Consider the following 14,820-nt stretch of genomic DNA (forward strand, 5'->3'; position numbering starts at 1 on the left):
ATGCAAGTGAGAGAGAGATACTACTAAATGCCTGATAGTATGTTTTGAACCAAAGCCTGCTAGATTCATGGCACTGGGTGCAGTTCTGCAGGCTACTGCCTTACACCGACATACTGTCTCGGTTGTAGCATGTGGTCCAGAGGGAAGGCAGGTCCAGCTGTTTTATTTAACTCAAGCTGCTCACTCAGTTTGGTACCTTGGGGACAGCCCCTTGGTTTCCTTATATTTCAGTGAAGCCAGTTATGCACTGAACAAGAAGTTCACATCAAGAGTTGAGCTTTATGGAATTAATCAAGCAAGACTGCGATGTACACAGAGAGGATGATGTCTGGCCATCAGTTTCCATTTTGGCAGCTGTGGTTTTCCAATTCCACATACACAGAAAGTACTTACATACCCCCAGTGCTGAGGTTGAGCTAACAATGGCCTGGCTGGGAAGCGAGAGTGTCAAAGGAGTGAATTTCCCATGACCTGACAGCAGAGTGTTACTTAACAGAAGCCTGTTACTGGTAGGGTTTGACTCTGGCAGAGAGGAAATGCTGCTGCTGCTGCTGGAAAAAAAAAGTTCTATCACAGTTCATTCAATTTAACCCTTTGAAAAACCCAGTCACTGAGCAAGCCGTGACTTCTAAACAGAAGCACAAGGAATAGGTGCGCAGGCGTACATGTCTCTTGCTCCCACCCCACATTGTTTGTTGCCTCGCTCTGTGTGTTTCCATGCCACTATTAATTTGATTTAATGGCTCTTACTTGGGTGTGAGTTTTCATGCTAAGGATTTGGATGGCAGCAGAGGGATAGTTTTTAGAGGGCAGCACAGTCTGGACAAAGCTTAGCTTTTAGAAAAGGGGTTTCCTAAATGTAATGGAGCGTTCTTTTGGCTCGTTGCCAGGAGCCCCAGGGCTGCACACAAACACAGATAATAAAGCAGAACTGCTTAGCATGCAAAAGAAAAACTCACTCATTTTTGGTCTTCGCAGTAGATAAATCAAAACTATTTGTTGATTTCATTAGTAAATTAGCAACACTTTCTTGACCAGCTCTGATTTTCATAAAGGACCATCCGGACAGCACCTGTCTCGAGTTCATGCTGTCTCAGTTTAGTGCCCATAGTTAATGGACAGCCGTTAGCATTGGTTCATTTGACTTCTGTTCTGAAATGTTTTGGCCAGTGTAGTGCATGTTGTTAAACTGCTGGTACTTCCACTGCTAGCTTCTGTTCAAACTTGGACACTGTCCTCTTTTGCATGACTGTAGATGCAAAGTTTGGATGCGGCCTGGCTGGCTTTTTAAAAGCCCAGAGTGTGTGGTGCGTCACCTCAGGATTTTGGCTTGTTCCAGCGGATGGAACTTTTGCAAATTCAAACCCAGGGTCAGATTTCAGGCTCAGGCTCAGGCTTTCCTACCAGTAAAACGTTCCTGTGGCGTTTGAGTCTGGGATTCCGGTTTGGATCCATCTCTCTATCACTTTCCCTTCCTTGCTGTACTCTTGTATGAGCCTGTCTTGGTCTCATTAGTCTCTGTACCTGCTTGTACTTTCCAGGAGCTGGAGTTTCTGCGTGTGGCAAAGAAGGAGAAGCTGAGAGAAGCGACAGAAGCAAAGCGCAACTTGAGGAAAGAGATTGAACGCCTCAGAGCTGAGAATGAGAAAAAAATGAAAGAAGCCAACGAGTCGCGGATACGGCTAAAGCGGGAACTAGAGCAAGCCCGCCAGATCCGGGTTTGTGACAAGGGATGCGAAGCAGGCAGGCTGCGGGCCAAGTACTCTGCCCAGGTAAGATCAGACCTCACAGCTGATGGATGAGCAACTTGTCTCTTTTCCAGTTTCTAAGACTAATTGCAGTAGTACCCATCCTCAGGCTAAATGCCTGTTTAGTGCAAGAGAGACTCTTGACTTACCTATAAAAATAGGTTTCAGCTATATAAGTATCTGGGCCACAGAGTACCCCCATGAAGTGAGGAAGAATTGTCGCTCCCATTTTCAAGATGGGGGAGAAAAAAGCACAGAGGGACTGAGTGCCTTGCAATCTAACAGGAAAGCTAGTACAGCAAAACAAACTCTAAGCTCCAGCCCAGGACCTGCAGCAGAACGCCATCCTTCTTACCAGGCATGAGCCCCTGTAACACATACAACCAAGCACAGACGGGTCTTGGTGCTAGTAATCCGCGTCAGCTGAAATGCACATTGTAAAGAGGGCCAACTCATCAGTTAGCATCATTTCAGTCCCACTACAGCTCTGTAGGCCACATGCCATCCGTGTGCATGGTAGTGGATTTCACCCAGTATGAATATTAGGCAAAGTCACTTTCCCTAATCGGATTTCCTTGAAGATTAAATTAGATCTAAAGGAACTGCAGATTCAGTTGGAAAGGAGGAGCTAAGGCCCAAGCATGGGCAGACTGTTGCACTGGAAAGGCATTGGATCTATATGTGCCTTAGAACAATAAGAAAACAAGCCCCTCTAAGAAAATGAAAACACTCGAGAAGTAATTCCTGCAGAAGTCCTGGGAGGGCGGGACTGTTTGTCTGCCAGCGTCTCATATCTGTACGCCTATAAATTGACTGCCAACACCCTCACCCTGCCCCATCCTCACCAGATGCTCTTCTAATGAAATGCTAAAAGCTTCCCAAGCCAAGTGGAGCAAGAGTTCAGTCTGTGTTCCCTTAAGCCACCATGTTGTGTCTTGGTGTTGTAGGGCACGTGGAAGGCAAGGCCATTCACTGCTCCAAGTCCCCTGAAATGAGCCTGCAGAACAGGCCGAGCTGAGAGCTCAATGGCACCTGCCTGGATTTGTGTGACAAACTAGTATGTGGCCCTCCCCTGCCCTCCTCCCAATACAACAACCCAGTTACTCCAAAACTACCTCCGCGTAAAAGAACAAGGCTCCATATCCCTCATTAACCCCCTCACAGCTTTATCCCCCTCCACAGGGCCCCCAAGCAGCGCACCTTCACAGAGCTAATTCCTTCCCTTGCCTCATTTGCCCTCCTCTAGCTTTTACTCTGACCTGCTCCCTCCTTCATCTCCCAGTGTCTCCCACTGCCCTCAGTGGTCATCATGCCAAGTCTGGTTGAAAAGTGGCCAATTTAAATTTTCTGGTCACGGGGAGACAGGGCAGATTCACTGTGAGCAAGCCTGCCTCCTTCCTGCTAGAGTGCATCCCTTATTAACTCCCTTTCCAAAGTCAGAAGGCAGCCAGTGATCTTGGTTAAATTTAGGCCCGTACAGAGAAGAGACGTGCAACTTATCAACTACCAGACAGCTAGGTTGTCTATTGACACAGGGGTCTCCTAAAATCAGGCCACTCTAATTCCTATTCCAGTATGCGAGCTGGATCCCCTCTATCAGGACATACTGGTTCCCCAAATTTCTCTCACACGCCCTGTACTGATCTGAACTTATATTAAAGAGGTCCCTTCAGACCACACCTAACAGCTTAGTTATTAAATGTGTGGTGTTAAATTCAGTGTGTGTGTGTGTGTGTGTGTGTCCTCCATGTGAAGCTGGATTGCTGGTCATGCCCCCAGAAACTAAACTGCCAGCCTTTGAAGAGTTACTTTAGAAAAAGAAAAAGCAACAACCCCTGAAACTCCCCTAACCCATGCTCTCAATAACGGGAAGGGGAGTGGTTCACTTATACTGCTCTGAGACATGTCTAACCAGGAGACCAGAAGCAGGAAATGATGCGGGCTTCCTCCCTAGCATCACAGGATGTCTCACTGATAAGAAGTGTCCAGACTAAACAGAAGTAGACTGAGAACTGTTGCACAGGGCGTTACCTGCAGTTGACTTCCACTTTAGCAAAGAAACAAAGCAACAGCCAGTGCAGACAAATAAGCTCTTCCCTTACCAGCTTGAACCTTGCAGATCTGCAGGTGTGTTCCTCCCCTGTTTTGACCTGAATTAATGTTATGACATCCACATTTTCTTCCCCATTGGTAGTGGGCCTTTTCTTTTTTTAAGATAAGGTTAGCAGCAAGGTTCACAAGATTCCAAAATGTCGGGAGCCCTCAGGTGGAGTTTCCGAAAGTGCCTGGGGAGTTTGAGATCAACAAATTAGCCCCACTTAGGAACAACCCAGGTATCTTGCAAATTGTAACTCTGTCCTTTGACATTAACTCTTAGCTGCCAAACCTGCACAGGAAGTTTGTGTGTATCTGCATATTCTTGGTTTACTGTTTTTAAATAAACCACAGTTCTATTGCCAGGTTTGGTCTTGAGAGACATAGCATCAAAACAAGCATGAGAAAAGATCAGACTATAAACGCAGGGCTGGATTTTTCAATAGAAGCCCAAGATTGTTAGGCACCTAACTCCTATTGAAGGTCATTTCAAATTGAGTCTTACATATTCTTATCCCAGTGCTAAGGACCAAATTCAGACCTGGTGTTCAAAGATACACTTCGTTTTGGCCCCAGAAAGCTATTCTTTTGTCTCTGTCAAGTGCTGATGCTGCCAGCCTTGTATTATACTTGCCCCTTAACATTTTACAAGCCAGTGCAGGCCCCTTTTCCTTCCACTTGCTGGCTGTGGAGTCAGACAGATAGAACAAAGGAATGAGTGTGCAAAGTCCTGGGTTCCTCCTGGAGCCCAAGGGAGAGCTGAGGATGTTCACATGACCTTTCCAGGAATGCAGACAGCGTCCTTCAGCAAGTGCTTGCTTTCTGAAACTACTGTACATTGCTCCATGTTCCCATTGCAGAATAACCAGCAAGCCCTGGATCCTGGATTTTGAATAGAGCCCCTCCACTTCTATTAGGTCTTAACTGGTTGTGTCAGGTTCCTAGGGCTGTTTGGATCCACTCCTGCCCCTAGAAGCCTAGCTGTCTTTTCAGCATCAGTCTACAGTCCAGCCATCAATTGTAATTCTCCCTCCATTCAAAAAAAACAAATTTGAATAGCTGCCAGTTCAGCTTTCAGTCTTGTTCAGTACTTCTCATGCCTGCATCCTCTTACTTCTCTCTTCCTCCCTTCCCATCCCCACAGAGTGCTTAACTGGGATAGGCTTCCTACCCTCACAGCCCCTTGCTCTAAACGTAGAAGGTGTTTGGATTCCTGCATGCAAGAAGAGATCACAGTTGTCTTTGTTGTGGGCTGGGACACAGCTGTGACTGTCTAAAAGGCCCAGCTGGCCAGTAAGAATGCATCTTTGGACAATCACACTAATAAGTCTTCTAAAATTCATGGAAATGAATCACTTCAGCTTGGGGGAATAATTTAGCCAGCCATTACAAAATGGAATTGCTACCTACCTGAAAGTTTAATGACACAAGAGCTGCCTTAGCTGGGACTTCAGTTAAGTACCTAAAGACTGTGATTCATATCAGACCACTGGCCCATCACACTGTAGTATTCAGTCTCCAGCAGCATCTAATATTGAAATGCTGTGAAAAAGAACAGCGCCCATTAATCTACTTGGCCAGTTGTTTGCCTATACTGGGGAAAAAATACCTTCTTTACCTGACCAATGATCCTTAATCCCTCAAGAAGTTACAGTCAGTCCTTGGACTTATGACACAATAGTTCCTGAAAACTATGTCTTAAGTTGAAATGTAACCTAGAACCAATTTTCTCATAAGAAACAATGTTATAGATGGGGGACTGGTTCCTGAACCAAGGCCTGATACCCTATTTTCACCAAAAATACCTCAGAATTTTGAACTCGATCAATTACAGATGAGTAATATAGCTAGATTGTAAATTGCAATCATATTTATTTGGAAGAACTTCTTTGAGGTGACTTTGCTGGACTTTTTGGTTGGACTTCTTGAAATGTTCTTGGTTGGAGTCTTCTCAGGAGTCTTGGCTGCAGGTTTTTCTGGAGTCTTGGCTGCTTTCTTAAAGAAAGTGTCCAAGGACGTTTGGACAGATGTTCTCCAGAGAGAGAAGCAATGCAGCGAACTTGTTCGCTGGTGTGGCGTGGCATCCGACCAAGAGTTGTAAAGTCGAAACTGACGTCAGAATGTTGAAACAGGGCGTCAATTTATAAACGTTGTAAGTGCAAAACATTGTAAGTCGAGGACTGCCTGTACTTTATTCCTTCTTCTGTTTGTGTAAACTACTTGCATAGTTATCAGGCCCCGGATTATCTCGTACTTGTTTGAATCCACAGTCACAGTACTACAATCTTGTTTCTTATGTGCTTTGCTCTAGATCGAGGACCTACAAGTTAAGCTTCAGCATGCAGAGGCTGATAGGGAGCAGCTGCGAGCTGACCTGCTGCATGAGAGAGAGGCTCGGGAACACTTGGAAAAAGTGGTCAAGGAACTTCAGGAACAGCTGTGGCCTAAATCAAGCAATCAACCCAGCAGTGAAAACACAACAAACAACATTGAGAACTAAGAAAACACCACATTGTCTAATACACATACAGAATGACGTATATGCACAGTAAGGGAGGATGCGTGGGGTGTGCGTGTAAGTGCATGTGTGAGTAGGTGTGCGCATCTCTGCACACATCCATAAATATGGACTTTATTAGTTGGAGGGCAAATGTTACTCTTTACAACAGAAGCACTGAATTACACCTCTTTTTCAATCCATATAGCACAACATCTTACTGTGCCTAAAACACACAAAGTGTTTATAAACTAAAACTTTTGAGTCCACAGCAAATTTTCTACTGGCAGACTTCAAGCAAGCAGCATCATCCAACTTAAATCAGAGTAAGAGGAAAGCAAGCATGGCAGTGCTTTTTTATGTTGCCCTTCTGCTTGCTGGAACACTTAAAAAAAACAAACAAACTTTTGTTATAAGCTATTTAAAATTATTACATCATACAGACTTGGTATTAAAACTATTAATGAGATTTTTGTAACGAACCTTTAAAAGCAAAACAAAACCCCCTTGATGCACAATTTTTAAATGACTTGTTACAGGCTTTGGGATTCTTAATGTAGAAGCCCTCTGGTGATGTTGCCATTTCATCAGCAATTTTCCACCTGTTTAGGAAGCCATCACCGTTTTAACCCTGTCACGTGGTCGTATGAGAATTTCAGAGTGCTTTTCAAAGTTGATTTTTTTTCTTAGTAAAAAGGATCTTCATTTTCCTGTGCTAAACCCAGGAAGAAAGGAAGATGGAGGGGTGGGGAATGTGTGTGTAGGGGGGTGGGGGGGAGGTGTATGCTAGAGAGATATGAAACCCAGCCTTATTGACTTCAGTGTTTTGTAAATGATGCCATAATTTTAAAGACGTCTGTTGTTAACTGCTGTGCTCAAAAGACTTGCTTCATCCAAGAGCACCTCTGTTCTAGGAAGAGAATGGCAGGAAGAAAGGAAGAAAGTGAATGAACTGTCAGGTTGGTTGAAAGAATAAGCAAAAAAAAGACATGTATTTTGAAGTCATTCTGAAATCTTTACTTCAGCTTTCAGTTTTCTGAAGAACTCATCTTTATTACACCATCTTTCATAAATTCAGTATTTATCTACTTATTCAGAATCATCTGTCAGAATTACTGTGCCCGAGGAAAGTGCAACATTATACTTATCAGATACAAGAAAATTAACTCTTGCTGCTGTGAATAAGGCTACATCTTATTTAAAAAACAAACAACAGAAATTACTTTAATTTTGGGATCCAAGCCGCAGCCCAGGAATAAAAATGCAGCATGCCATCACTTTGTCTTATTTTGAAAGGAACTGCACTTTGTCAAAATCTTCCTCTGCGTTTTATTCTGTGGTTATGAAGTTTACAAGTTGATCTTTCTAGATTGTTCCACGCTTTAAAGACATAAAAAACAGCTGCCTGATTCTCCACAGCCTGCCACTTCATGTCACTGTTTACACCCGTGCAAAGTGAGTACAAAGCAGGTGTCAAATGCTACTAAATGAGAATTCCTCACCAAGTACACTAGTTGCTGCATTTTACACCTGTTTTACATGGCTGTACATCTCAGGTGGTGGAAAGCAGTAGTAACTGGGGCCCCAAATGCACTTATCAAATATATTCAATGCTTTACTGAACAAGGGAAATGGTTTAGCACAGAAAAACCTCACTTCTCATTGTACAGCCAAGCTTAAAGGCATAAGGTGAAAATTGGACCTGGGGCTGATGACGTGCCTTCCAGCTTATTTTTCCTTTTAGCATCTTGTACAGGAAATGCTGACACTTACTTAACTTAAAAAGAACCCTGTACATCATTGTACGCAGAAGTTATTCTCTATAATGAAGCATATTTCTGGTAATCTATATTTGCTTTTGGACATTTACGCAAACTATGTAAGCCTGAAAATTATTTCCCAGTAGACAAAAAGCGGCTGCCAATCCTAAAATTATAGTATTTACTTACAGTACATTAGAGAAATAAAAGATTTTTTTTAAACAAGAGCTGTTTGCTTGAATCCATTATAATAACCATTATAACTGTGAGCATTAAACAGGAAGTAAAGTTCATATATATGTTTTAGGTACAAAAAGAAGGTATATGAAAGAATTTGAATTACCAGGACAATGTACAACTATGGGGAGCAAAAAAATATTGTTATACCAAGTAAATTATGTGAAATTAAAAACTGTCCATTTCTACGGGGCTTTGCCCTTGTATGTTTTGGGATGCTGGGAGATCCAGTTAACGTGCACATCTCCTCTTCTAAAGTGCAATGCAAAAGGAACAGTGATTATTATGTTTATGCAGGTTTCTTAATGTGGGAACTTTTGATGGGGTTTTTTTTGTTGGTTTTTTTTTTTTTTTTTTTTTTTTTTTTTTTTGCTTCTCTGTATGTTTTTTTCTGCAATTATTAAAAGAAATCATATGCATGGAATTAAAACCTGCCATACGTATATTCATTAATGGGCATTATTACTGTCTTATGTAAAGGATTTATTTTGATATGCAGTATGCATAAACATGTTCTCAGCCTTATGATTTCCAAAACTATATTTTTCAGTTATTTCTTCAAGGGAAACTAAATAATTTTAGCTTTAGCATTGCATGTTTAGAAGGTCTCTCTTATGCAGTGCTCCATCGCAATGTCAAGAAATTACACATAGAACACACCTTTGTCTTTTTTCTTTTTTACTATGCTGACTTCTTTGAATTATTTTTGGCCAATCTCTGAATGAGTCTTTCCTTACTGTTTAACAAAAAAACCCCAAACTGCAGTATGTTGAAACCTGTACCTGTCTGATCCAGGAAATCAGCTCCTCTTACCTTTACCGTATCATCTAGTTTTATCCTTGTACTTCTGCAACATATATTTTATTCACTGACACAACTTCTTTGTGGATAAAATCTTTGTTTCTTAAAATGGAATGAGCTTTGCCTTTTTTTAGGGAAAGAAAAAATAAGATAGTGAATGGCTTTATCAAGAAGCAGCATCAAGTCATGTCACTTCCCCCTGAACTGGGACAAGATTTGCATGGAAGAGAATTCACTATTGAAACTGCATACACTTATGTTTGCAAAGTTCTGATTCTTCATTTGATATGCATTATGATATACTCGTTGAGTATAGCCTCTAGCTCTGAACTTAACCATGTTTCAAGGTAGTGCCAAGTGCTAAATAGTTTTAATTTAAGAGAAAATGATCTCCTGCAAAGGCATTTTGAATTAGGGTTTAAAATTAGCGACAAAGAAATGAAATTTAAAGAAGGATGCCAAACCATGAGAACAAACTATCTACACCAGCAACTGATAGGAGAATTTTGGATGTTGGGATTTGATTTTCAATCATTTTGTCTTTCCAAAACGCATGTTTCATTGCGCAAACAGGAGTATCATGACATCTCAGGAGAGCATGCCAGGTTGTTTTTTTTTTAGGTCAGAATTCCTGGGTAGGAATTATAAATTAACAAATCTGACAAAGGGGATATCTGAATATGTTCACAACCATACAACTAACAATGCTGGAAACACTTTCTGAAGAAGCTTCTGTAATGGTCCCTCCACGCGAGGGAGTTCTGTGTGTAATTTCTATGTGTGCGCCATTGCATTGCACTGAAACAGTTACATTAGCCCTTTGAGATGGAATCACTCTTACCTGTTCCTGGGCCACTGCTGCATTCCATTTGCACCCAGGTCTGCAGGGGGTGTAGAAATCGCAACACTGCATCCTCTCTCATTGCATCTGCTGTTTAGTTTCCTTTAAGAATTTAAGAAGGGAGAAGAGGTGTTTTATATAGGCTGTTGACTCTCCCTGTACTTAAAAGTATATTAGCTAGATAATTGTATATTCAGTTTAATTACTCACTGTTTCTTATTGAAAGAAGATTTAACGAAGGGAAAAAAAACCAACAGCAATAACATTCATATCTATGGAGCAGCTAACTAGTATACATAATATTCTGCTTTTGAAACAGAACTAGCCAATGTAAAAAAAAAAAAAAAAAGTAAATTCAACATGTAAATACTTTTTTTCATTTTACACTGTTGTATTATAAGTGTATATGGTGTTTACTTTTTCAAAACTTTCTTACCTGGTAGTTGTCTTGTTTTATGAGTTGTGTTTTTAACTAAGAAAAACCTTTGCCGTCTGTTAGGAAAAAGCAAAACAAAAACACAAAAAAATTTTTTGCAAGTTAAAATGTGGGTTAACTTTTCTCCATCATTTGCATTTTATTTGTCCTTATTTGCATTGTAAAATATTTTATTATAAAAAAGGTTGATTTTTTTCCCCCATCAGTCCATATGTTTAGAGGGAAGTTTTGTTTGTTGGGATTTTTTTTAGCAAAAGAATTCACAAAAATGACATTTTTTCAATTGAGGAAAAAAATCTCTACATTTATAATAGCCAATAGCATTTCAGCACATTTTTGTTATCCTGGTCTCTCCTATGCTGCTGCTAATTACAATATTATGACTTACTCTACTCTCCTAGAACTATTTTTATGTAAGTAATGTATGCTTTCTTGTTTATAAATGCCTGATTTAAAAAAAATAAGAAAAAAGCTTGGCATATTTATCTATTTCGCTGTGTACCTTGATAGTCCTTTTACACCCCCTTTTCCACATCCCTGACCCCTGAAACAGATAATATTGTAAAATAAAGGACTTTATGAGATTATGTATGAAAATAGCTATGCTTATATACCACAGTGACTGAATGTACAGTGTATAGACGCATTACCTAAAATAAAATTGTTTGTCCAGAAAAAATAGATATGCACATCCTTTCCCTTTCTCAGTATTTGAAATTGTGGTCTCAGCATTTGAGACTAGCTAACTTAAGAAGTTTTAAAGGGGGCCTGGATTTCAGCACATGCTGAATAGGCTTACAAACACATGCAGAATAGATAGATTAGGAACTATTTGGGCTAGGACAACTTTTCTTTAGAAAACAACAGAGAAATACTAGCAGAGAACCTGCACGAGATCTGAATCTATATAACACTTGAGTTCTTCCTCCCTGTGTAGGCCTCTCTGTTTCTATTATGATCACAACAAATGCTCCAGTCAGAATGAGGGCCCCGGCACACTCGGCGCTGTGAAATGCATAAAAAGACGGTCCTTGTCCTGAAGAGCTTACGCATGGGGATATTTACTTAGGTGACTGTTCTTCTTCTCACTCTGCCATGTGAATAATCCTTGGTTTGGACTGAGCCAAAGTAATGATAACAAAAAAATCCATTGATTTAAATAGGAACCAGATATATATTCAGAAACAGTAAATTTCTCCAAAGTAATAAATTGGACTCAGGACAGGTGTGACAATCTACGATGAAAACCAAGAGAAAGGATAAGTCATCTTTTGGCCAGGACAATATAGGAAGGGAAAGGCCAGGAGACAAGGCACTTGAAAGAGTTGAGACAAGTCTGAGAGGCATAATGGGGTCAGGGAATATGTTCAGTGAAAGAACTAGGATGAAGTAAGAGAAGCTGCTGATTAGCAAAAAGGAATGCTTAAAATGCAGACTTTCCTACCAAACCTAAAAAAAAGCCAGCAGAAGAAATGCAATAAGACTTGCTGCATTTTAAAGGACCATCCTTCAAACATTACCGCTTCACATAACTAATCAACACTGCACAAGAAGACAGGTTCCTATTTATAGGAGCGGGTAAGAATTGGGAGGAAAACTTGCTCCCTCGGCCCTCTGGGACCCTTAGACCAACCCCCCCCGCAATTCACTTCTACCCCATCAGAGGTGAAATAGTGGATTTTTCCCATCCTACATGGCCATTGAAAATACTAGAGTAGCCTATTCCTTGAGTCCTCTGCCCTCTGTGCCAGTTGGCTGCCTTCCACTCACTGCTGGTTGCAGTTACTCCTCTGCATGTGCGGATTGTTGCTAACGCTATTTGAGACCTCTCTGCATGGAAAACAAGTCTGATAACACAGCACTTGTTCTCAGCCTTGTCTATACTGGGACTCCCAGGACACCTTTCTTATTTAGCAACAAGGTCAGCATGTTGGCAGCTCCCAGATGGGTAACTCCTAATACATGCCTATACTCCACAAGTCTGGAAACAGCCAATGGCGCTTAGCACCACCCCCTGATTCCCACCCCCCCCGTTTACTATGCAATTGTTTCTGTCCTGCAAAAGCTCAGTAAAACCATTTGCCCCAGAAACAGGAAGCGAATTTTAGCACTGGCCATGTCCCTTCAAAACCCCAGAAAGGTCAGCACAGCCAATGGGTGTTCTGCAAGTCAGGAGTGCTGAATGTTGCCCAATCCGGAAAAGAGCCACCAGCCCTGCCATGTGAAACAAGACAGAAATAGAATCATGAGACTGAGGCTGTAGCATTAAAATAGAGGAAAGACAATTAGCACATGTGAAAAGGTCTTTTCCCTGCATGTCATCATACCAGCTCACATGCCCCTTGGGAGAAGTTCATACCTTTTAATATTTTGAGTGCTAGGGTTACTGTTCTATTAAAGTGCAAATTATGCTCTCAGACATCTGGGGACTTAACATGCCAACACCAAGCAGCTAAACCAGAGCAAGCAGCAACTGGAATGGACCAGGATGGGGGGGGATTCAGTAAAGACCAAGCCAGAAGTTGTGGTGGTTTCATACTTCCCCTTGCTCACTTCAGCTGTTTGTCTCTTAGGGCGTGTGTACATAAAACGGGTTTATTTCGCCATAAATTGCAGCAGTGCATTTTAAAAAACACCGATTCAATTTAAGGCAAAGTAAAACCCCATGTCATGTCTTACCTGCCTCTCTGGTGGCAGGGAGGGGAGGGCAAGGTACCGGCAGGTGGAGCAGTCACTGGGCTGCAGGGGAAGGGGGCTGGTGTTTCCCTCCACGGCAGCGGTGGCCCCCCAGGCAGCACCCGCCTGCAGGCACCTGGCTCAGGTGGTCCCGGGGGGCACCACAGCCACAGAGGGAAGGACCAGGTCCCCGCGCAGCTCATGCAAGCAGGCCAGCCGGGGGGGGAAAATCAGGCTCGCTGCTTTTTTTTCCCCTTCGGTGGAACCTGTCTTCCCAGGCTGCTGCCAGGCTGCCTGCATGGACTGCCTGCGCAGCCCCTGAGATGCACAGAGCCCGGTGCTTCCTCCATGGCTGTAGGGTAGCAAACTAAACTTCCTCAGAAGTGTTTTATTCTGCTGCACCCCAAAGTCATTTAAGGCGCGTTACGCTGCCGAATGTGCTATAGTGGGTGGAATTAACATGCAATATGCCATCGACACATGCAAACATCAATGCCATTAAAGCGGTGCAAAAGCATTTAACCCACTTTAAGGTGCTGTGCACTCATGCCCCTTGTTTAGTCTACACACGCCCTTACTCGCTTCAGCATGACCCTGGTAAAAGCTACTGAGTAGTTTTTGTGAGTTATTCTTCTCCCTGCAGCATTCATGCCTTTATAGACTGCTAGAAGCAGGTATTTTTGATCTTGCTGAGATTAACTAACTCTTCTTGTCCCCACTTAAAATTAGCTCACTAGAGGAAGATGTGCAAAAAAAGAAAGGAGACAGAAATTGCCTGCAATAATTCTACTATTGTCTACCTATCTAGGCCCTTCCAGCAAGAAGCAAGGAGTTGTACAACAGGCACAGCCTGCGGGCTCCAACTGCTCAATACTTTTTTCTGCTGAAAGTTTTGACAAAGGCTGAATTTTTTGGTTTTTATCAACACTTTGATGGAAAACGTTGATTTACTTATCAAAAAGACACAACTCCCAGACCTGCGTAGAACAAAAGTTTTCAGTTGTGTGAGAAAATGGGACATTTTCCACAAATGTTCTCACCAAAAATTATTTCCACGGACAACCAGTTCTAAACAGAAGTTTTCCAACCACAGGACTTGGGGCGCACAGTCTGTTTTCAGCTAGGCCTTTTACCCCATAGCCAGCAGTAGTCCATACCGTCCTTCCTTCCCCCAGCAAAAATCATCTTACAAAAAGTATCACATTTGTGCAGTGTGGGAGAGGGCAGGCAGCTCCTCTTAGCAAGTGGACATCAACTCTCTTTTTTCTAGTGTGGTCATACAAGAAACTGGTTAGAGACAGGGAAAGTAACATGAAATTGCCTAGAGTCCAACTCCCAAGATTATAAGACTAGAAAATGAATACTGCATAATAATCTTTGTGCCTTAAGACCCATCAGCATTTTGGACAAGGAAACACAAGAGTCAGTACACCTTCAGTCTTCACTCTTAGGAATTTCCCTTATATCTGTCCAACCAACAAGCTGTCCACAGGGTAGTTCACTAAAGATGCCCACAGGCTGTTGGAACCGGGTACCTTCTTACTATGACTTTAAAAACATCTCCCAGCAACTGTAACTCTCTCCCTGTGCAAATGAAACAAGCCTTTAACATGGCACTGCTTCTTACACATCTTAAAATCATCATTTCCAGTGGGGACTCTCCAGAGAGTTTCAAAGCACATTACAGACCAGAAAGTGAGTCACAAGGAAGATAAGGCTGGTGCCTTCAA

General features: G+C 42.1%; 1 protein-coding gene across 4 annotated transcripts in view; it reads left to right on the forward strand.

The window, feature by feature from the left end:
• The window catches only part of SKI (SKI proto-oncogene), a 139,223-nt gene extending 128,128 nt beyond the window's left edge, over positions 1-11,095 (forward strand). For all 4 annotated transcript variants that reach the window (XM_090023961.1, XM_090023963.1, XM_090023962.1 and 1 more), the window contains exons 6-7: positions 1,542-1,772; positions 6,154-11,095. In XM_090023961.1, coding sequence (XP_089880087.1) covers positions 1,542-1,772; positions 6,154-6,342 — 420 coding nt within the window. In that variant the 3' untranslated portion in view covers positions 6,343-11,095. The remainder of the gene's footprint in view (positions 1-1,541; positions 1,773-6,153) is intronic.
• The last annotated feature ends 3,725 nt before the right edge of the window (positions 11,096-14,820 follow it).

Source organism: Crocodylus siamensis, chromosome 12, assembly GCF_052110815.1.
Source record: "Crocodylus siamensis isolate JL-2025a chromosome 12, ASM5211081v1, whole genome shotgun sequence".
Lineage (NCBI taxonomy): Eukaryota > Metazoa > Chordata > Crocodylia > Crocodylidae > Crocodylus > Crocodylus siamensis.